Source organism: Grampus griseus, assembly GCF_964374135.1.
Source record: "Grampus griseus genome assembly, chromosome: 18".
Taxonomy (NCBI): domain Eukaryota; kingdom Metazoa; phylum Chordata; class Mammalia; order Artiodactyla; family Delphinidae; genus Grampus; species Grampus griseus.
The window spans coordinates 15,380,422-15,407,521 of record NC_139012.1 but is presented as its reverse complement, the minus strand read 5'-3'; the positions used below and the strand labels follow the sequence as shown (position 1 = coordinate 15,407,521).

Sequence of the window (27,100 nt, the reverse complement as noted above, 5' to 3'; positions counted from 1 at the left end):
CAGGGGTATCTAACACAGATGTGAGGGTTTGAGAAAGGCTTCTTACCGTGCCTTGGGAAAGTAAAGTAGGAAAAGGAGATGAAATGGAGGCTGAATGGTAGAATATGTGAAGTATTCCAGCAGGAGGAATCTGCAAGTGCTATAGGCCCAGAGGGGAGAACTTGGAGTGTGTTTAGCAAACTGACAGTGGCTCAGTAAGGATGGACATCAACTGTTGAGAGATACAAATTCGAGAGACTTGAAAGCCATATTCTGAAGAGTTTGGGTTATGTCCTAAGACAACTGAGAGACTTTGAAGGAAAGCGATACAGTCATACTGCGCTTCCCAAAGCTTTCTGTGGTACTAGGCTAGAGATAGACTGTGTGTAACCACTTCGGGAAAATTGACTTGCCAGGTTAGTTGCCATAAGCCAAGTAAATAATGGTAAGATGGTGGCCTGCATAGAATAGTGGCTGGCACTTCCTAACCTAACCGTCCAGAAGAGGCGCTAATAAACTTGTTTCATTTAATTGATTGGATGTAGAGGTATGAGGGGTGGTGGTAAGGGGCGGGGGCGGTGTCGCTATAATTTTCAGCTGTCTGGCCTGTTGGATGATGGCATAGCTCAAGAAGACAGGAAACCTAGGAGGAAAAAGTCGGTTGAAGGTGCCGAGAGGCCAGGCGTTAAATGGACAGGGGCAGTTAGGTGCTTTTGAGACATTAAATTGGAAACGTCCACTACGTTACATGGGCACGTAGGGCTTTCTTTGCTGGAGTATTCCTCGCCCCACCAGAAACGTTGCTGTTGTGTGTTTCTTAGTCCTTTTCGTATCCGACACATCCCTGGAAACCTCTCTGGCCCGTTCCGCGCGCTCGCGCATGCGCAATGGCACCACAGGCGCGGAGGAGAGGAGGGCAGTAATTTTTCCGTAACCTGAAGCAACATCCTCCTGAGTCTCCATAAAAAAGGCGGGAACTAGCCAAAAGGCCGGGGACTGATGGGACTTGCAGATCTGCAGTCCCGCCCATTTCAGCCTCTGATTGGTGGGTATCCTTGGCTCGTGGTGGAGGGGCCCCCTCATTGGCTGTTAGGCCCCCGGGGGCGGGCCCGCGACGCCGGTCTCTCCCCTCACCTCCCCATCTCAAGCTGTAGACGTGGGGCTGCGGCCACAGGCGGTTAGGGGCAGGGTTGTGAGTGCCGAGCAGGAGGCGGGGATGGGGGGACTGCGGCTGCTGGCGGTGGCCTTCACTTGCTGCTGGTGGCCACCCGGCAGCCAGGGTAAGACGCTGCGAGGCAGCTTCAGCAGCGCCGCGGCCCGAGACGCTCAAGGCCAGAGCATCGGGCACTTCGAGTTCCACGGTAGGTGCGGGGGCGGGGAGAGGGATGAAGGCTCGTGGGCCCATCCCGCGGCCCCTCCCTCCCCGCCTCGCGTGGGGAGCCGGGAGCCCGCGGCGGCGAGGCTGGGGACTTCACCCAGCTCACCTGCGCTTCCCGCGTGGCCGGCAGCCGCCCCCATCGCAGCTTCCCGGAATCGTGGGATGCGTTTATGGCCAGCCCCTGTGTTGCTGCTCCCCAGATCCTTATAAGCACTTCCCCCGGTTGGTGGCTGTATTCTGCACCTAAAAGACCGTTTCCCCTTTCCTCCCTGTCCTAACGAATGTGCTGATGACTCTCCTGCTGCCAGTTTCGAGATCCTTCGCTTAAAGAAGCATCCTTTGCTCGCTCCGTTCTCAGCCTGATTGTATACACTAAGGCACCGTAATTCGTGAAGTCCCAGAACTTAGATTTCCTGGGTTTTGTTCTTTTTGTCTTAAGATCAGTTTGCTAAAACCTACTTGCAGCAGAGAGGTTTTGGAATCACCCACCCCTCCCCCAAAAGCACCTGATAATCTAGTTGTCACAATTGCTGGGACAGTTTGGTTACCTCCCTACGAAAGGAGTAGCTTTACTGTGGACCACGAGGGCTAGAATTAACTTTACAGAAATGCGTGCAAGTGTATCCTGGAAACTTCATAATTTGTATCCTCTGTGGCCCTTCTGAATGAGATTGCATTCGATTCTTCCCTTCTGGTCTCCCTCAAAAATCCATAATTCTTCAATGAATGAATCTGCATTCCTTCTAATTTTTGCCTTATTTATTTGCACTCTCAAAATTTGAATGTTTTTCTTGGTATATACTACTTAATTTGACTACTACTATATCTCAAATAATTATTTGCTTTGATGAGGTTAGGATCCTTGATTCATAGAGTCTTTAGCATTAAAAGATGCAAGATCACAATACTGTCCTAGAGAGGATTCTTAGAAGAAGATAATAAAAACAGGAAGCTAATTGGTTGGGAAAGAAATTGAAAGTATTGAATTACAGAATTGTTGGTGTGAAGGGAAGGGAAACTTTATTATTTTTAATCTGAAGTTTTAAAAATAACTGAGAAAAGGAGATGCAATCCATTTAACAAAATCTATTGTGGAGTAGACCTTGGGTGAATGAAGAAGAAACTCGAGGGTTTTATTATTTTTTTAGGTAACATTTTCAGTTACTTAATCAACTGGCTGTAACTATACTTTGACTATTGACAGTGATAGTAATGTCACTACAATAAATGGTACAGTCTGGACACTACCAGAAAATCTGGCATGTATGGAAGCTGTGACGCGGCTTATTACTCGTGACTCCCAGACAGGTTTAGACAACCCTGATATTTCATGGTGATTACCTGATAAACATAGAGGAGAAACATGTAGTAAATCCAGATTTCTCAGGTAAGATTGAGGAATAGAGTGTTCCAAGTATATTAACATACACACTTTCTATCTTTTGTGTGTGTGTATTTTACTATTACCAATTTTCCGTGAATTCGAATTCAGGAAAATAATATACTAAGACCATACAGTACTGAAATATGAACTCTAATTCAGAATGTGATTTAAGATGTTAATAGGGCCTTAGAGTCACTTTTAAGGCTGTTGATAATTTATAACGTAATTCGTTTATATCAGAGACTTAGACGGTTTTTGATACACACTATAACTTTAAATTTATTTAAAATGTTTAGTCAAAGTGATAATAGTAAAAACAACAGAAACAGGAGAATAAAAAGATCTTCAGATGAAAAAACAGCCCTGTTTCCCTTCTCCTCACCCAGAGTCCCTTTCCCTAGAGGCAACTACTTTTTGCTGTTTCTCTCCTGGGCCTTAAATGTAGTTGCTGTGTGCAACAAGGCTCATTCTATAGTTGTCTTACAACATATATTGTTCTGAAAATTCCTTTGTAAAAGTCACAGATGTCAAATTTTGTATCAGGTCTACCCCAAAACTCATTTATTTAACCTTTCTTGCTATAACATGTTTTTGTTTTTTATATTAAAAAATAATTAAATATTAACAGCCATGTTATATTAAAAAACAAAAGAAATTTTGGCAGGAAATTTCTATGGATAGTTTATAGGCAAGTGTTAAAGATGTGGAGTGGTTGTAAAATGAGGCAAAATTCTATCACAGTGAATGTCTACATACAGAAGTGGCTGTTTATTCAGTGAAAAACCATGCGTTATCAGCTGAAGTATAAGGAAACACCACACATTGTTTTGGATAATTAATGTGAATGATCTCTTGACTTGCATCTGAATGGGATGGTCATTCTAATGTGACCTACCTAGCTAAAATGAGATTTAAGAAAAACTGTGCTCTTTTAATTCCTATTTTGATAAACAGAGGTATTGAATTGTCCTACCGTCTCAGTCCCATACAAGACCAAACTAGTTGATAATTTTTGTTCTAATGTCCAGGTGACCATGCTCTTCTCTGCGTCAGAATCAATGACATAGCAGTAGCCATTGGAAAGGAAGCTAAACTCTACCTGTTCCAAGCCCAGGAATGGCTAAAGCTGCAGGAAAGCGGTCACGGTTATAGTTGTAGCGAAAAATTATCCAAAGCTCAGTTGACAAGTGAGTATATCCTTTTTTCTTTGATCGTTATGTATATTTTTTTCTTCCTTAATGTCGGGAGTATAGTATTTACATATCTAGATGTTTCATGGCACAGCACATATCACACTCTGTTGAGTACATTTTAAGCTAAAGTTTAAGGAAACTAATCTTTTCCTTGATCAAAAGATAGAATGCCTTTTTCCCCTCTTATTCAAAATATTTGAAAAAATATCCAGATAATTTATAAAGGTGTACGTTCCTACATTCAGACTTCTCACAGGTCACATAATTCATACCAATATGGCAGATATATTTTGACCAAGTGGCAGCATGGAGTGAATGATAACATTTGTTGAATGCTTATTATCTGGTAGCACTGAGCTAAACACTAAGCTTGCATTATCTCAGTTAATTGTATAATTTAGCCCAAGTGATGCTGTTTTGCAACATGTTATTGGGACTCGGGACCAAGTCATATGGTGACACAATGTGTCATTTTAGAATATACCAGCCCCACATCATTTATAAACCTCTAGGTTTGCCTCTGGAGAGGCTCTACTTTTATTATTCTAGTTGCCTGAATTCTTGAGCTGTTCCATTCTCAGCAACACTGTCCCATGCATTAGGGTGTTTGCCATCCAGAGTGAGTGCAGATCTTTTTAATATAGAGATGAAGAGCATATGCCATGCTACCCATTTTACCCCTTGGAAGTTAACTGGTTGTTAATTAGGAATATGAGACATCCATGAGAAAAAAATAGGAATTATCCCTCTCCCCTTTCCCCCCTGTATTTCCCCTACCATGTTCTGCATAATGACGAGTCTCTGACTCTTCCTTCAGTCTAGTCAGTAAAGCACTGCCATTTCTAAACATCCAGTCTTAGTCTTAGCAGCTGTCTGGTTCCCTCATAACCTGAGTAGGGATAAGAGTACAAGTCTCCAGTCATTGCCACCCGTTGTGGGGATCTTTTGTCTAGGTTTGTGAGATGACATTGACAGTATGCTGAAGAAGCCTGAATGACTGGATTCAGATATCAAAGACAGTTACATAAAGTTATTTACCTCAACCCTGAATTTTAGAACTTATCTGGGAAATTCATACAAATGCTCATTATCAATTCTCTTTTCCTTTCTACCCCAATTTAATCATCTAGGTGTTGCACATATGTATAAAAAGTTCTAGCCTTCTGTTCCCAGTTCTCATAATGTCAGCCACCTTGCCCATCCAAGCCCGGTCCTCTTCCAGTGTTCCCTGTTTCAGGAACTGGCACTACCATCTGTCTAGGGGATAAGCTAGAAACCAAGGAGTCTTCCAACACTGCCCTCTTTGACCTCTCTATCCCCTTCTTGTTTCGTAAGTTACCTCTCAGTATCTCTTGATTTCATCTACTTTTCTTCATCTCTAACCCCACCATGTTATTCCAGGCTGCCGTAATCTCTCGCCTGTACTATTGCAGTAGCTCCTACCTGGCCACTGCAGCTATGCCGGTCCCCCTCTGGAATCAGAGTGATTTTTCTGAATGGCAGGTTTGATCATGTCACATTGGCATCCTCACCACGCCCTTCAGTACTTCCATGGGTTCCTATGGCTCTGGGACAAAGACGGCCCTCCTTAATCTGATCAGCAGAGCCATCCGAGTCTGGCTGTTGCTTATCCCCGACCCCAGCTTCATCTCACAGCACTGCCCCGTTGGGCCTCATTTTATTTGTAGCGCAGGTGTTCTTTGATTGCCACCCTGGGCCTTTGCACAGGCTTTTCCTCTGCTTTTTCTTCCTTCCCCTCTTTGGCTCGTCCATCCACTAACACTTGAGTTTTTAGAGACTGTTCTCCTCCACTGCATTTATTTTAGTTACAAGTTTACATTTTATTTATTTGTTATAAAATCAATCAGTGAGAGCAGCAGGGCTCTTTTGGTCTATTCATTCATTCATTCATTCATTCACAGCACTTCCAGTACTATGCTAGGCACTAGTGATACATCAAGGGACCAAAATACTGACACTCTTACAGTCCTTAAGGCTGCTGAGGGTATAAATAAGTTCACTGTGAATAAGTGTGAAACTACTATTGTGATAAGGACTATGAATGTTAGTTACATGGTACTATGAGTGAGAATTTATGATACACTAGTGCTCAGTTAAGCATTGACTTAGTATTTGTAGGATGAATTGTCATGGAACTTAGTGAGGGGTTTTTGGTTAGTAGGTCATTTGCTTTGTACTTCGCACCTCAAAGTCTTTTTCTTTCTCTATTAAAAACTTATCAGGGACTTCCCTGGTGGTCCAGTGGTAAAGAATCCACCTTCCAATGCAGGGGACGTGGGTTCGATCCCTGGTCGGGGAACTAAGATCCCACATGCTGCGGGGCAACTAAGCCCGCACGCCACAACTACCGAGCCCGAGCGCCTCAACTAGAGGCTCGCGTGCCTCAACTACAGAGCCCATGTGCTCTTGCTGCGCACCACAACTAGAGAAAGAAAACCCACAGGCCACAACTAGGTAGAAGCCTGCACACAGCAACTAAAGATCCCACATGCGTCAAGGAAGATCCCAAGTGCCTCAACTAAGACCCGGCGCAGCCAAATAAAATAAAGTGAAATTAAATGAAATAGTAACTTATCAGACAGTTTAAAGCTTTGAGCTATAGGAATCGATTTGTTTTCTTATATTACATGATCAATATTATATCATATACTATATACGCTTGCAAAAACATAATTTTTTTTATCAGCCAAATACCTTCAGTCACAGAACTTACGTATATAGAGAGACTTGCTGCATTGCAACGACAGCTAAACTTGAGAATCACTGCTAGTAACTTGTAATAAGATCTTGTTATCTTTGAGCTGCACTTCACCTATCTTTATAACAAGGAAGTTGAACTAGTTTTCTCTAAGCTTCCTAAAAGTCCTAAAATGCTGTGATTCTAATTATGACTCTTTAGGTGGAGTTGCATATGTAGAGAGCTATAATTTATAAAACCTCTTGCTGTTGTTTCTTTTTCTGTTTTCCCTTCCTCTTCCCTACTCTTAAGTGCAAGGGTATTCTTTGGAATTGTTGGAACGGAAGATCTCAGGAAACTGGAATTTTTGAGGAATGAAGATTTTTTGTTAAATTTGGAGGTCTGAAATAAATTGAGTACTAATGACATATATATCACTTTCTACATATGTAATCAGTTCTTTTTCCCTTAACAAAAGCCAAGTCTTAACAAAATCTGTATTCTCCAACTTTTATATATTATTTTCATATTTATAGTATATTGTTATTTAGAAGCTCTGATGCATTGAAACAAAAAGCATATCCTTAAATTCATGACAGTGTAGTAGTATCACGTATTTGAAAATAATTCCTTATAGAAATAATTCTCATTTCCTTACCATTAATGAGACTTTTAAGAATTAATAGCTTTTCACCTGCTTGGTGATGAGCCCATTAACTATGCCTAACTCCTATGTAAAACCTTATTGCTGCTGTAAACTATGAAAAGATTAGTAGATTTGAAAAATCTCAGTGTTGAATGTTGCTTGTGATTATACATTCTCCCAAATTAATATTTGAGAAATTATTTTTCAGTCTTACTTTTTGCTTTTTTCTCTTTCAGTAATTCATAAAACATCACAGTTTTTTAAATGATAAAAACTATTTTGTAGGTTTTTAAAGCAAACAAAGAAGATATTTAAATGCACAGAAAATGATGAGTTTATATGCAAAAAAATTTGCTGTCAGATTATAAGAATTAAATGTAACTTTGTATATAAAACATTTTCAGTATCTTTTTACATCATATGCATATATTTCCTCTTGTACATTTGGTATATTGTATAAATCGCTTAAAGGTGTTAGTATTTTATTATTCTGGGTAATTTTGTTAACAGTATTCATTTCCTCTATAATATTATTGGGCGATTAGCCTTTCAACACCATTCTCTGCAATTCAAGTTTTGTTAATATTTGAGGTACTCATTACATCAGCATACAGTAAGCGTGCTGTGCTGTAGTCTTTTGTTTCAAAAACAATGAACATGCAGTTTTGTCAAGAGGCTTATTTCCTAGGCGTACTGAAAAAGGCAGCAAGACAAAAACTGAGGCCAATATCACTTTATGAAGCACACTTTTGTTTTTATTTGATGTAGATCTACATAATTTAAAATGAAACATCAAAAAGTGTATTGGTGAAAATATAATGATTAAATTTTTATATTGTTTTATCTAAGAGAAAAAGTGCAAGTGATAAAACCTCAACACAGCAAAGCCTTTATATAATGAAGTCCAGATTACATAATTTTGAGCTGCACATTTCAAAAGCCTTATTTCTGAGCTGCTATTGATCATATATTGAATTCTTATTAAAGGTCATCAATTTAACAGAAACTGGAGAAACTAGAGTCTTTGCTACTTTTTTCTAGAAGCTGTGCAGTAAGAAAAACAGTATAAATGTCAGCTAAATTAAGCTATCCAAAAAAACAATGCTGTGGTATTCTTAACAAAATCATCTTGTCCAGTTTAACTACTATTAATGAAATTCCCAAATGTAAAGTTTAAGTCCTCAAAATTTGAATTCTGACAAGATAAATCTGTATCTCATTTATAAAGACAACGTATAAATAATATTTCTCCAACTTTTTATTAGGAAAATTTTCAATTATACATACAAGTTGAAAGCATAGTACAACCAACATCTGTATATCCTTGGCTTAGATTTAATAATTTTATCAATAATATTTTGTTATATTTGCTTTATGTTTGTATGTGTGTGATTTTTGTTTTTAACTGAAATGAAAATAAGCTATGGGTGCCTTGAGCAGTTCACCGTATTTCAGCATACATCTTATAAGAGTAAGGACATTCTTCTCCATAACCATTACCATAACAATACCATTACTGCATCTAAGAAAATGAATAATTTCATAATAACCTCTAAAATCTCTTCCATATACAAATTTCCAGTTATCTCAAGAAATGTATTTTATTTATTAAAAAGTTTCATTTTTTCAGTTGAGGAAAAGATCAAGACTGACTGGCATGCAGTGGGGGCAATCTAGACTTGGGAATTGCACCCAACATAATCATATATTTTAAGAATACTCTACTTTATAGAGAATCAGACTCCACACAGGACTTGCATATACTGTCTCATTTGCTCCTCACAAGAACTCTGAGTCAGATAGGGCAAGTATCTTAAGTTTACTACTGAAGAAAGAAATTTAGAGAGGTTAAGTAATGAATATGATTCGTAAGACTTGCTTCTCTAACTCTTCCATTGTCTTTATTACACATAGTGTTTGAGACGCCACTTTCCTACAACATTCAGGGTAGTAGTGAGTTTCTCTTAGGTCAGAATCATAGTTTTAGATTGAGAAGGGATCTTAGACATCACTTAGTGTTTCTCAAAGGGGGTGCTACTGGCATTTTGGGCAGAACGGGTCTTTGTCACGTAAGCTTGGATTGTATGAGGTGTAGCACAGCCCCGCTTCAAGTATCTTGAAGTTGAGAACAATTGCTGTGACAACAGAACTGTCCCTACGTATTTTCAAATGCCCTGCAGAGGAGTAGCATTGCCCTGGATTGAGAACCACTTATTGGTATAATCACCATATTTTAAAGAAAGGAAAAGAACAATTAACCTTTATTCAGCAACTACTACTATATGACAGATACCATGTTAAGTGACTCATATAACTTAGTCCTTGCATCAGCTCTTTGCTGTATTATCTTCATTTTACAGATGAAGAAAGTGAGTGTCATTGCTTATGTAACTTGCCCAAAGTCATATAGAAGGTAAGGATTGGAGCCAGGATGCAAGCACAGGTCTGTGTGAGGCCAACATTCATGAGTTCCCACCCCAGCCCAACACACTATATAGATGTGACCCAGTATAACAACTCATATTCCTGTAACTTCTATTTTTCGACTTTTAGTACCTTTTTAAAGAATAACAAATCAGGAAGAGATTTTGGGAAATCTTTTGCAGGTGTTTGTCAGTCATAGTTTTTAGATATAATAATTTCCAAAGTTGAATGCTCCATTTTAAATTTAACTCAAGTAATTTTCAGAAATGTTACTGTGATGGCTACACAGCATTGTGCATATACTTAATAGAGAACTGTACACTTAAAAATGGTTAAAATGGTAACTTCTGTATTGTGTACATTTTACCACCACAACAAAAAAATGTTTAGTGTTGCTAACTCACTTGAAAACTTTGAAAATACTTAAAATTGAAATTCAGAGTTTCAGTGAAACTATTCTAGTCATTTGTGGTATCTCATAGAACTTTTATAGTGATTCCTTTGGTTGGTTAAAATACATTATTTTTACCTGCTTTATGACTTACAGAACTTATTCCAATACTACATCAGGGCTTGGACTACTGAGACAATAAGAACTAAACAAAAGAATTCTCATTTCAAATTGATTATGTGACTAAAACAATGAATACATTTGAGAATTTTGCTTTGAAAGTGCTATTTTTTTTCTCTTTAAAGTAGCCATGAATCAGACTGAACATAATCTGACAGTGTCTCAGATTCCATATCCACAAATGTGGCACGTGTTCTATGCAGACAAGTATACGTGCAAAGAGGACAATGAGAATTCTCAGGTGGAAGATATCCCATTTGAAATGATGTTACTAAACCCGGATGCTGAAGGGAATCCATTTGATCATTTCAGTGCTGGAGAATCTGGTAAGAATATGTATTTAAATATATGTCCTAAATACAGAAAAAGATTTATGCACAAGTATCTTCATGTTGTGTTTTTAGAATACTGAAAATTAAAAACAACTTGTGTCCAACAGTAGACAAATGGTTAAATAAATCTTATAGAATTGTAACAGCTGTACTATTAAGTTTTAAAGCAGAACTGGAAATTTTGTATTGTGTGGTTCCAAGTGTGTTAAAAAATGCGGAGAATAAACAGGACAAGAATAGTAACAGATTGTTTCCATATTTTGGGTGGTAGAATTATGGATAATTTTCAGTTTCTACATTCTAAATCTTTTTGTTTTTATGATAAGCAAGCTTTATTTTTATAAACAGAAAAATGTTAAGAAACTGAGCAGTCTAAATTAGTAACCCAGTGATTAAGTGAGATAGAAACTCCACTACTTTGTATAGCTGTCCTTTACTAGGTTGTTTGAACATATTTAGGGGTTGCCTTTATTGGAGATTGCAACCATTTTTGAAATGATCAAAATTGATAAAACTTTCCAAAATTAAATCTACTCCCATAAAATATTTCATCAAAATTTTAGGTTGACAAAATTTTATGTTCTGCCCTACTGAAGTGAATTCCTAGCCCAAACAGAAATGAATGACTTCTTGTGATTAATGGTGGACATGCTATAAAATATTATGGATTTGTAAATTAACATGTCAGAATGAAAACTAAAATCTCTAGGCCATCTGTCAAAAAAAGGGTTAGGTGTTTACCTCTTCATGAGTTCATTACCCACTTGGAAGAGTCAGTCTGCTTAGAGAAAAGCTCAATCCCATTGCATTACATTTGCCATCAAGGTGAGTGGGTGGAGGTAGGCCAGGAGTTGAGGCCACATTAGACTAAACCAGTTGTTAAGCTCACAGTGTAAATTGCCACAGCTAGAAAAGCAACTCAAGGAGCTTGTGTTATAAACAATAAGTCACAAGTGACTTAATGTATGAAGAAAGAAACTTTTTAAAAAATATCCTTTAGTTTGAGAAAATACTTACATAGTGACAGAATGGGGTCCTAAACATTTAAAAATAATTCATTCTTAAAGTCTTTACTGTGAAGGAAATGACATAATTGTTTTTGAGTGCAAATGAATGTAAAGGTTAAATTTCACTTGATACTATTTTGGATCAATGTAGATCATTATTGAAAGTTAATTCTGTCCTACCATTTCTTTTATCTTAGTAAGAGATATTGACATTTATTTTACATAGTTTGGAAAGGCATTGATGAAACCCAGGTCTAGTGATAGCATTGGATGGGTGGTTGGATTAACTTGCTTTTAAGGTTTCTTTTAACTCTAAGGCTTCATTATTTCATATGACACTTATCTTTAGGACTGGTCAGGCTTCAGCAGGAAGTAATGCTCTTCTGTAGTCGCTGTACATGCAAACCCTACTGCCTCTAGTGGAGTCCACATCTGGTAGCCCTTCCCCCTCCTGCCTTCAGGCAGGAGAGTGGAGGCTCGAGGTGGTTTTGTTTATTATATGGATCCATGAGACTCACTGGATCCTGATATTCTTTTTCTTGCCTCCTTATTAGGCTCTCATTCCTGGACTCTTTCCTCATTCCCAGTTTGATATCTGAACTTTGACCGTAGGCCATAAAGCAATGACATTTGTGCCCTGTGTGGTGCTTGGACTACTGAATGTCAGTCATCCTTACCCTGGCTCATCCTGAACCTTGCCCATATCTTCTAGTGTTTTTTTTCAACACCCTGAATTATGGCTAGCTTTTTCTTTAGGGTTCCCACTAACCATTCTGACTCAGTTCTTAGTCCTGACTCCTTTTGACCCGTCTTCTCCTGTGACTGATTTTGATTTGATACTTATAGCATGTCTAAAATCTGTCTTTCTTATACTAGAATGGGGAGAGTTACTTTGGTCACGTCACCAAGAGTATTTAAATGAGGGAAGAAATTTCACTATAACATGGATATTCATTAAGCATGGGATTCTGTGCAAGGCTAATCTGTAGGGATTGATTATTAAAAAGTGCCATAAGTACTCAAAAGTATTCATTGCTAGATGTCTGGCATAATTTCCAAGGATCACATCATTTTATTATTTAAATGCCTTAAAATATGATTAATTCTACATTGAAGTCTAAATCGGTGGTTCTCAACCTGTCACTGTGTATCCATGTGGAGAGCTTTGGAAAAAATACAGATGTCCACCCCCAGAGACTGAGAGAGAGACTTGGTTTTGGAGTGGAAGCCAGGCACTTGTAGTTGGTCAAAGCTCTGAAGTTGATTCTAATGTGCAGAACCACTTAGCTAAAAGTCCATATTCCACATTGTTTTGGTAATGTGCTGGTTTCAGCGTAGAGCCTTAAGAGGGATTCTTCCTATTCTGTAGCCTCAGGTATAGAATTTGTTTCCAGGGAATAATTCCCAGTTAGTTCATTTTAGAAACTTTTCCTCATTTGACTAATTTTCTGCCCTAAGTAGAGAAAATTGATTTGCTATGCTTTTTACTGAGAATTGACTGCTAAAGCATGTATCTTAGAGGTTTGAATTAGAATAACCTGGTGCAGAAAGCTACAATTAATGTTATATGCTACTCTGGTTAAATCTTACAGTTTGTTTTCTTTCAAACCAACTATGTATTTTATATCTACGAGACTTTAGTTAGTCCTGTATTTTACAGACTTAGGTTTTTTTGTTTTGGAGGGTTTTTTTGAATGTAGACTAAGGCAAGTTTGATGCTACTTGACAAAATACTGCATAGGAATATCATGCTTCAAGGTAGAATAAAATAAAACTACCTCTTAAAAACTTAGAATCCTTGTTAACTGTATTTGTGATTGGTAGAGACCAAAAGAAGAAGTACTCAGAATCCTGAGAATTAAAGCATTGTTGTCTACAGTAGACTGGTTTTCATTGGAATGGTATTACAGGCTCTGTCACACCTGCCATCTCACTGTTCTGAAGATTCCAGATATGTTTATTATTTTCTCTTGTTCCCTTTTCTCCTCCGTTATCCTGAAAGATAATGGGTTGGATCTTACCTTTGGCTCTGTAACTTAAAGTAACAGAAAACTCTAATGCAAGTGGTATAGACAATAAGGAAATTAATTCTCTTACATGACAATAATTTCTGAGGCTTCTTCAGGGTAGTTTATTTAACATTATCCTACTCTGTTATCCTCTGACTGTCAGCTTTGTCAGCTCCCTCATATTCAAAGTTAACTGCAGCAGTCTGGGCCGTACATCTAGGCAATTGCAAAATTCAATGTCTCTTTTTTAAGAGCAAGGAAACCTTTCCCAGAAGCTCCCTTATTTCATTGGCCAGAACTCGACACGTGACCTCATTGTCTAACATCATAAGAGAAATGTAAGTGAAGGTATCAGAAAGTTGATAAGGGTAAACCAACATGTCGAAGTAAAGGGTTAGGTTTACCTCTTTGGGAAAGGGGAATATTGGAATTTCTCTAATTGGTTTAGACTAATCAGGATTTATCTTGAGACCCTTGAGGGTAGGATGGACATTGGGGTTCTGAGACAACAAGCATCACAGGTAGGCGAGAGTGTTCCAGGGGCTGCCTCATGACCCATTGACTCTCTCCTTTTCTTACCCTATTTTCTCCCATCTTCCATCATTTAGCCGGAACTGAATTTTTTTAAAGCTGTCCTGGAAGTTTTCTTCCTACTGAATTTTGCCAGTGTTTCCAGTTAAGTTTGCCTTAAAATCTGCTCATTCCCTTATAACATAAGTGTTTGTCACCTACTGCATGCTCATTTAAGAGTGTTTTTCTTCTTTTGTGTATATGTAAGTGTTAATACCTAGTATCCACCTGTTTTTTTTGTGTGTTGTTTTTTTTTTTTTGCGATACGCAGGCCTCTCACTGTTGTGGCCTCTCCCGTTGCGGAGCACAGGCTCCAGACGCGCAGGCTTAGCGGCCATGGCTCACGGGCCCAGCTGCTCCGTGGCATGTGGGATCTTCCCGGACTGGGGCGCGAACCCGTGTTCCCTGCTTTGGCAGGCGGACTCTCAACCACTGCGCCACCAGGGAAGCCCTCCACCTGTTTTAAAATTAGATTTTAATTTCAAGGTGAACGTAGATTACTTTCCTGTGAAGGATGGTGGCAGAACAAAAGTAAAGTTGGTTGAAGAGAAAAAAAAAAAAAAAAACAGACTTTTTCCCCTAGAGGTGGTTTATTTAAAAGAACACTTGAGTGCAGACCCAGAGTTTTATCTTTAAAGTATCAGGGTCAAGGTAGGAATAATTTATGCAAAATGCAATGAGCAAAGTGTAGGACAAATGTCCTAGTTCAAGTTATTTAATATATTATCTCAATGAAATAATTTTTTGGTTACCATGTTAGCTTTTTATGGAAGATACATTTAATCTTGAATAATCCTAAAACATTTTTTGCTAGTGACATGTGTCTTATTTTCAAAAGTCCCTTCCTCCTATATTATTCTGGTTCTCAATAAATAGTCTGGGATTTTCTTTTCATGGTGCATTTCTAAGCTAATAGCGTCTGAAACCTTATCTTGTAATGAATATTTTGTAAAGTATTATAAATAAATAAAAATTTAAATAGAATGCCATGTTTAATTCTTTATACTAAGAAGAAAAGGTAAAAACAGATTCAGAACACAGGATAGCATACTTTTACTGACACACAGTTATAATATATTTAGCTTATAATAATGCCTTGTTCCATTACTATAACAATCCCAGGTTTATTGTCCCATTATTTCTAAAGCTAGAATACGCCTCTCTATCAGGAATTTTAAAAGAAAATATGCCCATTCTGTTATTTGATATTCTCTTCCTGAAGTCTAAACATACTTTCTCACCTAGACTAGAGAAGTGGACCATCAACATTTATGTACGTAGAGCAAGAGAGACACCCAGTGGCTGAAATATGTCTTTCTCTCTCTCTCTCTTTCTCCTAACAACGCCAAAAACATGATTGAGATTGAACTGTTTATTGAGTATTTTTCCTACTGTTTGTATCTTCTGGATTACTTTTCTAAAATTATTTTCCATACAATGTAAATATTCCCTTCTCTGCCTGTTGTTTGGAGTTTATCCCACATGGGAAGCCAGAGCAGATTCAGGGGTCACAGTTGGAATGGAAGTGAGTACAGTTTAGACGTTCATACACAGATTGAATGGAGACAGCTACAGCCACTGTCACGATATCCAGTGTTATTTAGATAGAATATAAAAGCCCTAATATTAGGGACTAGGTTTAGATGTAACCAAGTAAATGTAAGCCATTAAACTCAAAGCTGGCCCCTGGTTCGTTATAAAATTTTCTGAAATTTCTGAAAAATGAAGACACAGTCAAAAGGTTCCAGGTAACACAGAAAAAGGGGTGTTTATCTTGAGGATGTGTGAAGACTACTGAAAAGCTGCTGGTAGAAACTGGAGGCTGCTTAATGACTGGGACCATTTTTAATATAAAATCTGCACATTCCTATGCTCTGTTCTTGTCTCTACCAACCAGCTCCCTCTGCTCATTCAAAATTTCTGCTTGCCCAGAATTTTGATTTCATCATGGCCTGGTTTGACTCCTTTGGCCTGCTCCATCATCAACTCTTTTCAACTCCAGTTTCTCTTGCCTCATCCTTTCTATGTTTTGTGGTTTGATGTCCCAAAAGAACATGACTGGCTTCGTATCTTTGAGAACCAAGTGATGCTGCTGGCCAGTGACTGGTCTTTGGATTGGTAGCCACTTGGTCAGGTGTTTCAGTTTCAGTCACCTGTGGAGTGGAGTCCCATGGTCTCCATAGGTTTGACAGAGCTGAATGCCATTTACTTCAGAAGGAGGCCTGGTCGTGACAGGTATTTTGACGCTTTGTCCAAATGGGAATTTAAGGTTATGATACATTCCAGAGCTTGGTTCTTAGGCTTTAGCTGTATCAGAATCACTGAAGGACTTATTAAAACCAGAATGCTGGGTCCCACTCCCAGAATCTCTGATTCAGTAGATACGGGTTGAGTCCCAAGAATCTGCCTTTCTAACTACTTCCGTACTGATGGTGCTGCTGGCACAGGGCTCACACTTTGAGAATCTTTGTCAGGGTATATAAAACTCTTATTGACTGACTAAATCTATTTTTAAACGTCTTATAAAAGAAATCCACTTTGGGGGGTAAAAAAGCATATCTAACTGAATGCTGAAATCATTGTTTTAATTTACTGTTTCGACCAAAACTATGATCTTGTGGTGAGTCTTTGGGCTTATTCCCTGACCAATATGATTTCTTATAGATTGACTTCAGTTTAATCTGCGTTCTTATAGTTAAAACTGTATCCTAAAGTAGCAAATTATTTGTTTCAACAGTCTTCCTTTTTTTTCTTTTACAAAAGTAAATGCTATGACTTCAGTTAAAAAGCAAGTTCTGGAAATATACTGATGGGAAGGTTTGAAAGCAACCCAACACTATAACTGGCTTGTTCCTTTCTTCTCTTCACAGGGTTACATGAGTTCTTTTTCCTCCTGGTCCTAGTGTACTTTGTGATTGCTTGCATTTATGCGCAATCATTGTGGCAGGCTATTAAGAAAGGAGGACCCATGCACGTGGTTTTAAAGGTTCTGACAACTGCATTGCTGTTACAAGCTGGTTCAGCTTTTGCTAATTACATTCATTTCTCCAGGTAACTCAAAACCATTAAAACTGTGTTCATCATTACGTCTAATTAATCCTAATTAGTCCACCAAAATTATGCTTGCTTTGATTATGAATGATTTTTTTCACACTTGTAATTGATGCTAATATTCTCCTCTTCAATTCTTCAGTTACTCCAAAGATGGAATAGGGGTACCTTTTATGGGAAGTTTGGCAGAATGTGAGTATCTTACTGAGCGTTTTTTTAAAACATAAACTTGCTGTCTGCTTCTTGTATGTTTTCCTTTTTTGTCAATTACTTTTTGTCATAATACAGTTTTTTTATCCAAGGTTGGTTAGATTCAGCTCAGCTGGAAACAAGGTTATACATTTAGTCTCCACATATCCTATTTAGTTTCTTCTTAGTCATAGGTAATGTGCAGAGCTCTTCATTGTCTTTAGAGCATTTTTATATGCATTCTCTCTTTTTTTTTTCATGTGGACCATTTTTAAAGTCTTTATTGAATTTGTCACGATATTGCTTCTGTTTTATGTTTTGGTTTTTTGGCTGCAAAGCATGCGGGATCCTAGCTCCCCAACCAGGGATCAAACCCGCACCCCCTGCATTGGAAAGGCCAAGTCTTAATCACTGGACGACCAGGAGATTCCCACATTCTCTCATTTTTGTCCTCAATAAAAACTCAGTGAAGTAGATATGCTTATCCCTATTTTGCAGATAAAGAATCTGGGCTCAGTGACAGGAAGTACATTCCCAAATGTCAGTCAGCTAGTGAATGGTAGAGCCAAGATTTAGACCCAAATTTTCTGACCACAAAGCTAAAGGTTTTTTTTCCCTTTTTCATCCCTTTTGTGACTCTTTTGTCTCTATTTCTAACCCAGAGCCATAGCGTATACCTGTAATTGAGCTGACCTCTCAGCTTTGTTCTTTAATTTATAAGAGGAACTTTTGTGAAGTAGTTTTTCAATTAAATATGATGGTGAAAAACTAAAAGTTCCTATAATCATGACTTTTTAAAGGGAACTTTAGAGGGACATCAGGTCATATGCCATTCTCAATCCTGCTCTAAAAAAGCAGATTCTGAATACGAAGACATTCTAGGATTTACTTTCCTTATATTTCCATATTTCTCTTCTAGTCTCCTCACTCTTTAATAGGGTATCTTATGGTAATCTCTATAAACATCTCAGGACCCACTTATCCTGATCTTGCTGCCTATTTTAAGATTCTAAAACTTCTAGAATCTTTCCTTTTCCTTGTGAAGAGGATGGATACTGTTTACCTCTTGGGCATGAACAAGAGTTGCTTCTCCTTTTTTGACATTACTAGAACCCTGGTTTCAACCCCTGTTTTCTCTTAGATGACTCAGGATGTTTAAGAGAATCCTAGAGTTTTAAAGCTGGACAGAGCATAGAAATAATTTAGCTTATGCATTTTAGATGAAGAAATTGTGGTCCAAAGAGGCAAAGCACACAGAGGCCCATCAGTAGCAAAGCTGTTACTAAAATCAAGGACTTTTGAAGTTTTGTGAGTGTCTACTGTATTCAAAACAGTGTTTTAGGCTGTCTGGCATCTTCATGGTAAGTTAAAAGCAAAAGTCTTTTTAAAAAAACTGCAATAAATCAATGTTGATCATTTTTGGTAGTTCTGACAACAGGTTTGGTTAATGAAGATTTTTAATCAAATTCCACAGAATGGGGTTTTTGTGTCATCTGTGTATTTTATCTACATTACTTATTTTTCAAGAACAGATAAGCAGTGTCTAGCTACCCTCACAGTTATGGTATTATATCAATATGTGCATTACTTAGTATGTAAAGAAATGAGCCAGAAAATCAGTGTTCCCTCCTCCCCAGTATTTGTTTTTGCTAATTAGCAACTTATCTAGGGATATTCCTTTGGCTAACTTCTTTAAATAATTGAATATGTATTTGTGAAATGTTTAATAAAAATAATTAGCATCACAGTCATTTAAAATCTATGGTGTAAGAAAATTGTGCTTGTTCTGAAAGGCCATGACACTTTATATCATTAAAGTGTAGTGACAGTTCAGTATTAGAATTCGCTATTACATATAAGCATAAATGTAAAGTATCTGGTTTTAATTTGGGTGGCAGAGCTGGAGAAAAATATGGCAAAATAAAGCTGAAAAGGTCTATTATTAATAAGTTTTTGGCTTGTAACTTTTAATATAAGTTTGATACTACAGCTAGTTTTATCTGTTTCTCTAAGAATATCTTTATATAAAAGAAATAAAAGTCATAGACATCAAAGTTATAAATGGCAATTTGAAGAAAGTTTTATTTTGTTGAATTGTGATCACATGTTTATTCCAAAATCCACATCAAAATACACTCCGATGAAAAAGTAATAATTTTTTAAAAAATCAGTAAATAGAACTTCTAAAATGAATACACATGGCAGTTGAAGTATTATTGCTTGTTATTTTCTTGTCGCACTGAACTGGGTGCAGGCGGTTTCGTTGCATCTTTTCTACCACAGCCAGCTTCCCCTGCAGTGTAAGCGATGGCCACCGGGTGGCACATCACACTAATGCATGGAGCGCTTCATTCGTCTTCAGGACTCTTGACACTAGGGCCAACATAATTGGATGTTACAGCAGCGCTGCGTTTTATTGTCATGCTATTTCTTATTGATAGGTTTAGAAAATACTCTTCATATTATAGGTCAGCCACCAAAAAAAATTAACAACCCAGAAGTATTCTCCACATTGCAGAAGTTATATTTAAAATTTGTTTCTTTTCATAAGCAGTGAGTTATAGATTGTAATTAGAAAAACTAAGAAGAATAAGAAACAAAGAGATTTAAAGTTGGCCTTAATAAAGATATGATATGGACACATATATATTTTTAAAAATAGGAGTATTGCCATTGTTTTAACTATTTTCAGAAAGTTTACAAATTTAATGGCAAAATTTTAATTCTTTAGAATTATTATACATGAATATCTCTTATTGAATTTCATCAGTTTCTTTTTTAAAAAGCCTGTCTTTTGTGGTTAATAAAATAATTATATTCTCAATGCAAAAAGGATAAAATCTGGGAATTCCATGGTGGTTCAGTGGTTAGGACTCCATGCTTTTACTGCTGAGGACGCAGGTTCAATCCCTGGTCGGGGAACTAAGATTCCACAAGCTGCGCAGTGTGACCAAAAAAAAAAAAGGATAAAATTCTTCGTATTGTGAAAACTCAGTTGACTTTGCTTTTCATTTCCCATTAGTTTTTGACATCGCTTCCCAAATTCAAATGTTATACTTACTTCTGAGTCTATGCATGGGTTGGACAATAGTCAGAATGAAGAAGTCTCAGAGCAGACCTCTCCAGTGGGATTCTACTCCTGCGTCCACTGGCATTGCTGTCTTCATTGTCATAACACAGGTTAGTAGTGATACTAAATGTTTCTGCTTTGCAATATTGAGAAATACAAATTTGAACATATCTCATGTCAAGAAACCTGGGACCCATGAGGAATTTGTGTCATTTTAAACTATGAATTTAAAGAGTGATAGATCATATATGAAGTAAGTGAGAAAGAGAAAGACAAATACCATATGATATCAGTTATATGTAGAATCTAAAATATGACACAAATGAATTTACCTACAAAACAGAAACAGACTCTCAGACATAGAAAACAAATTTATGGTTACCAAAGGGGAAAGAGGGAGAAGGAGGGATAAATTAGGAGTTTGGGATTAGCAGATGCACACTACTATATATAGAATAGATAAACAGGGTCCTACTGTATAGCACTGGGAACTATATTCAATATCCTGTAATAAACCATAATGGAAAAGAATCTGAAAAAGAATATGTATATATATGTGTAACTGAATTACTTTATTGTACATCAGAAACTAACACAACATTGTAAATCACCTATACTTCAATTTTTAAAAAATGGGAAAAAAAAGAGTGATAGATAAATAACCTGTTAATTTTCTGAGTGCTGATATATGTATATTGTAGAATTTCATTGTAATTTACCTGAATCTGAGCTTCCTATCAGATTATTTCAGTGCAGTATATTTAATATTCAGTTAGATTCTCATTTCCTAATTAAGAGCTTTCTTTCATATTTTCTACCACTTAGTAAGTACTCAATATTAAATGAGTCAGTTAATGAATTTGAGATTCATTCATTGGCCAGAATCTACTTTATACATGAAAGAATTCAAGTGAATATCAGATTAAAGAAAAAACAAAACGTAGAATAAAAAAGAATAGGATCTTGTTTTTGAAAACAAATGTAAAAACAAACTTGGTCTTTTAGAAGAGTCCTCTATGCCTTTTTTTTGTTTTTCTCTATAGTGACCTATAGACATTATTCTAGGATCTCCATATGCCTATGTACAATGGATTTATAAAAATTAAGAAGAAAGATACAAACATAAAAATTTGTATTGAGTTTGTGACCATCAGCTATAGATGAAAATGAAATATACATCTGGGCTCTGTAAAGGACATCATAATCTAAGTTTTAATGCATTAAATAAATGGAAAAACTCACTAGTGAAGGGTAAGGCCTGTGCCCATCTACCTCTAGTACTTATTTTAGTACCTTAGGTGCTGAGTGAAGGTTTATTGAATTTACATGATTGATTTAGAAAGAGACCATATCACAGATATTGATATTTAAAAAGGAGATAATGCCAGGATGGGAGGGCTAGTGAGAAAGAACTGAATTAGAGGTGATTAAAATAAGGGTAATTTCTGCCAACTTAATGTTTTTGATCCAGGATTTATGGAGAGTAGTGTTAATATCAGGTTAAATTCTCATTTCTCAATAACTGTTTTAAAAATCGAATTTTCATTATTTCATTGCAATTTAAATTCATTATCATAAACAAATACAAATTGAGATTATAACACTACCCTAGAGTTTATGTGAGCATTTGTGAAGAATGTATTAGACACGGCCCGACTCTCAACAGCAGCCAGACTAGGGGGACGAGACAGGCAACAAGAGATCACGTAAATGTGTACAGTGTATTCCACAGGTCCTGCATTAGCATACGTATGTGGAAATATGGGAGTATGAATATGTAAAAATGTGAATCATGGGAAATAGTAGTTTGGGGTTTTTTTTTGCTTTATTGGGTTATAATTGAAAAATAGAAATTATATAGATTTAAGGTATACAACTTGATGTTTTGATATATTTATACATTATGAAATGTTCACCACAATCAAGCCAGTTAACATATCCATTACCTCACATAGCAGGAAATGATAGTTCTATAATAGCACTTCTTTGTTGTAAAGAGTTACGTTTAGAAATGCAAGTTAAGGAATCAGACGGGTATAATTTGGCGTAGAGGAATGAATTTCTGTAATAAAGATCTAATTTTTGTTTCAAGAAGGAAATTTATGTGTGCAAGATGAGAAAAGAGTTCACCTAGCGAGAATGGTAGCTGGAGTAAAATTAGGGTGGAAGATTTGAGAATGAGGAAAGGAAGTGGTTGCTGGTAAACCCCATAAAGCCTAAAATTGGATTTAATAATGGAGTTTCGACCTAAATTCTTTGGAAGCCACTGAAGACCCAATTCTGAAGGCTGAGTTGGCAAATGAAGGGAGCACAGAGGGCTACTGACATGTGTGATGGTGAAAATTATCGTAATTGAAGTGATTGCTGTTTGGTAAAGGTGGAGGGAATGTGGGCACTGATTTCTACTGAATAGCAGTAAACAGAACAACTTAATGAAGAACTTGCGAGCTTTACACTGGGATAGTAACAATATGGTAAAAAAGGTGAACAGACAAATAAGGATAAGTAACTGTGCCCTGGATGCTATGTTGGACTTGAAAATCTACTCTCCTTTACCCAGGGAAGTTACCGTGGGAAAAGAATGAGGTCTGAAATCAACAATTCTGACTTGTTAATTTCTGGATTACAAAAGATACTGAGATATTTGAAAGTTTATCCTGAGATAATGGGCTTGAATGCAGAACGGTTTGATTCCTAATAAGTGTTGAAGTAAGAAAGAGATTTAGAAGAAAGTTTTATGTTTATTCTCTTCATCTTTTCGACTTACTTTCATCATTAGAGCTGTCTTACTTGAATCCTGGTAACAGTAGCATTTTTTCTCTCTTGCATGTGGTCTCATTTGATTACAATCCCTTTTCTCCAGCTGAGGGTATCAGTGAAGGAAAAACTGCTTGTGCTTTATTAATCAACACCTTATATAGTCTGATAAATCTTAGAGCCTCTTAGGAATGTTTATATACTGGTTAAGGGGATATAGAAAAGAGTTGAAAAAAGTACCTTATTGTAAGTAGACATGACTTTTTTCTCTAAATATTGTTTTTTACAGAGTATTTTGCTACTTTGGGAACAGTTTGAAGATACCAGTCCTCACAGCCACCATTCACACCACAACTTAGCAGGGATCCTTCTAATTGTTTTAAGAATTTGCCTAGCGTTGTCATTAGGCTGTGGACTCTACCAGATCATCACAGTGGAAAGAAGTACACTCAAGAGGGAGTTCTATATCACTTTTGCCAAAGTATGGGTTTGGTTAGAAAATGACTTCTTCACATTATCAACTTCATTTTGCTTTACTTGGGAAGTTAAGGAGCAACCATATGCTAATATTTAGTAAGGTTTTATTACGTGCCAGGTACTCTATGTGCTTCAAATCATTTAATCTTCATAACTTATGAGATATAGATGATATTATCCCCATTTTGCAGAACTCATGAAACAGTAGTTTCCATGTAATCTTTGGCAGGTCCGTTTTGCCTGTATTATAATTTCTTTATCAATAGGGATTTTACATTTTTTCTGTAGTATCAGAATTTTTTTAATAAAAAAATTAGGATACGGTTTGCATGTCTCAAAAAACAGCCATTAATGGACTATGAACTGTTACTCCCAGAATTATGCAATGTTTTATAACAAACTATGAAGAGCCGTCCTTCAGCATAAGCAGAGGGAGCCAGGAGGCTGAGTACATACTACGTTTCAGCCACTTCATGTCATCCATATGAGATCATGTGTACTTCATTCCCCCTTGTTGTGTCCTTCTTATGCTAGTGAGATCTAAAGGCAAATGGATTTTTTTTCTGTATCCATTTAATAAAGGAAAAGATCAGGAGACAGGTTGAGTCAGTAACGTTACAGAAGCCTCCCTTCCTAGAAAGTTATATTTTTTTGGTCAGATTGAGAGAATCCGTAACCCATCATCTTGGCAACTCAGAGCATCATTCTGATAAGCTGTTTGGTCAGCCCACCCTAGTTGACAGTCTCAGTAGAACAAGGCTGAGACGGAGGAGGGCCAAATTCCTTCTTTATTCCAGATGTGGAGCATTTTAAAGCTGCCGCTGCAGCCCTAGGAACCCATGTCAGGCCTCTGAGTACCAAACAGGCAAGGATATGCCATTTCACTTCGGAATTCTTCCCAGAGACAGTAGTGCTTATTGTTTCAAAAGTCAGTATATACTTCAGGTATTTAAAAACTAAATTTCTTCTTTTCTTCTATGTTTAAAACAGTACAAAATTTTTTTCTTAAACTTTAATTTTTATATGTTTTAATATAACTATTTGAATAGGTTCAAACATCCAAAAGTATTTAAGAAGCAGCAAACGTGTTTCTTCTCTCCCATCTATGCAGTTATCACCTCCTCAAATAATCACTGCTATTAATTCCTAATTTATTTTTTAGAGAATTTAAAATATATTACTATATACACTAATGTGTATAAATGGATAACTAATAAGAACCTGCTGTATAAAAAAATAAATAAAATTCAAAAATTCAAAAAATATATATATATTTATATTTCCCTTCACTTTTATACAAATAGTAGCATTGTGAACACATTTTTCTGTATCTTGTTTTTTTTCTTATAACCTCAATATACCAAGCATTTCAACAGCTACTAGTATTAACTTATTATTTTATTTCAAATTTAATTTTGGAAAAGGATAAGTTGCCATGTTCTAGGAAAAATAGAACATATATATTTGAAAAGTATAGTGTTAAAAAGTTTCCCATTCCTACTCGCCTAATTCTGTGTCTTTTGTACTAAATCTCAAACAGGTAACCGCTGCTAGTCAGTTTTTTGTGTATTCTTACAGAATTTCTTTGTGTATCTATATGCAAATATGAATGTATATTCTTACTTGTTTTTTATAGAAATATTACACATTTGTACCTTGTTTTTCTCAGATTTGTTACTTATATATCAAAACCTCAAAATATATGTATGAGGAAGGTGTAAGATTTTAAATACTCCAAAAACACCCATTTGATTAGAAACAGAATATCATTGTCACAACAATAGCAAATATATTTCTACATTTTATTGCAAGTTCTACTGTACAGGCCAATTGAGATCAATCATGACCCCCTAAATATGCTGGTATTGTTATTTACCTGGTACATTCTGAAAACAAAGCATAGCTGCGCTTACTTGACTTATTTTTCATTTGTTTCAGGGCTGTATCTTGTGGTTTTTATGCCATCCAGGTCTTGCATGCATTTCTGTCATTTTTAATGACTACCAAAGAGATAAGGTAAATAATATACATGATCAAAATAGTTTTTTGTAGTCTTTATTGGGAAATTATTAAAGTAGGAAAGGCCTGTTTATCCATTCAGCGGTTTCTTGGATTCTTTAAAATAAAACTTTGAAACAAAATATTGAACCAGTGAGTATTTAAATTTAGTTTATAAGCAGAATGATGGAAAATAGCTTTTGTTATTCTTATTTTAGCCAATTTCATAATACTGTTTTATAAATTAAATTATAAAATTTATAACTCATCTTTGTAGTTAAGAAAAAATGATTAAAATTTTTTGCTACATAATGTTAAAAATCAAGACAGCTTTCTAAAAGTCAGTCTAGTTGCTTTAACAGCCTGCAGACTGGAATGCCATGCTCAAGTATGCCACATTTTGGTTGTATTGATACCTACCTTCTTAGGTGAATTACTCCATCATTTCGAAGTGGAGTTCTGCCAGGAGCCCTTTACAAGCAATGCAGTGTGCGGTTGAACACACAAATGTTTCTTGAACCTGAGGTATTTACAAAGGGTAAATAGATAGGAAGGTAGTCTACAAAAACAGAGAAGTGACTTGAGAATTTCGGAAAGGGCTTTTAGAGCACTCTCCAGCATTCAGGTAGGGGCATGCTTTATTCCTATTACTAGATTAGCCAGGAGTCTGATTTTTCCTATTACTTTCTTTAGTGCATGCACCCTGAGAAGATGGTTTAGCAAATTATTCTTTTGTGTCTTATTTTGACATCTATAAACTAACTGTTAAAGGAATTTTACTTTTGAACAATTATAGTTGAACATTAGTCTCATTTTCCTATTGAAAATTTCTTTTACAAAATGTACACACAGTAAAGATGGGACAGATACAGTTTTTTATTTATGTATATTTATATAACGTATATATAAGTTTATATATGTATAAAGTATTTATAGGTCCATGATAAAATGAATATAATTTCTGTTTTTGCAGGCAGTAAAGCATTCTCTTTCTTTTCTTTTCAGGTCATTACAGTAGGCGTTATCCTTTGCCAGTCTGTTTCCATGGTGATTCTCTACAGACTCTTTCTATCCCACAGTCTTTACTGGGAAGTTTCTTCACTTTCCTCAGTAACACTGCCACTGACCATATCATCTGGACACAAAAGTCGCCCTCACTTCTGATACTTGATTTTCTTTAGAGGAAAAGTAAATTTATTTACCAGAGTGCAATAAGGATTCAAATACAGTGACTTTTCTTTTCATACTTTTGGTATGAAAAATTGAACAGAGAAAGCAGAGCATGTTATTTATACAACTGCATTTAAGCAGTACCAAACTGAAAAAAAGGTAATAAATGTTTTGAGATATACTTAATAAACTTTCAA

General features: G+C 36.4%; 1 protein-coding gene across 5 annotated transcripts; it reads left to right on the top strand.

Moving 5' to 3' along the window:
- The first annotated feature begins 1,133 nt into the window (after nucleotides 1–1,133).
- Nucleotides 1,134–27,100, top strand: GPR180 (G protein-coupled receptor 180). 5 transcript variants are annotated; one of them, XR_014298103.1, is made up of 10 exons: nucleotides 1,134–1,340; nucleotides 3,770–3,928; nucleotides 10,399–10,599; nucleotides 17,062–17,242; nucleotides 17,385–17,434; nucleotides 20,454–20,611; nucleotides 23,548–23,739; nucleotides 24,533–24,680; nucleotides 25,674–25,751; nucleotides 26,739–26,773. XR_014298103.1 is itself a non-coding variant. In XM_082675977.1 (10 exons), exons 1-9 carry the CDS (start codon nucleotides 1,196–1,198, stop codon nucleotides 26,249–26,251), a joined length of 1,254 nt encoding a protein of 417 aa, XP_082532103.1. In that variant the 5' UTR covers nucleotides 1,134–1,195; the 3' UTR covers nucleotides 26,252–26,258; nucleotides 26,739–26,874. The 5 variants fall into 5 exon arrangements, 3 of the variants coding, with proteins under 3 accessions (XP_082532103.1, XP_082532104.1, XP_082532102.1); XR_014298104.1 differs by lacking the exon at nucleotides 26,739–26,773 and adding an exon at nucleotides 26,162–26,200; XM_082675977.1 differs by lacking the exon at nucleotides 24,533–24,680 and adding an exon at nucleotides 26,162–26,258 and having other exon boundaries at nucleotides 26,739–26,874.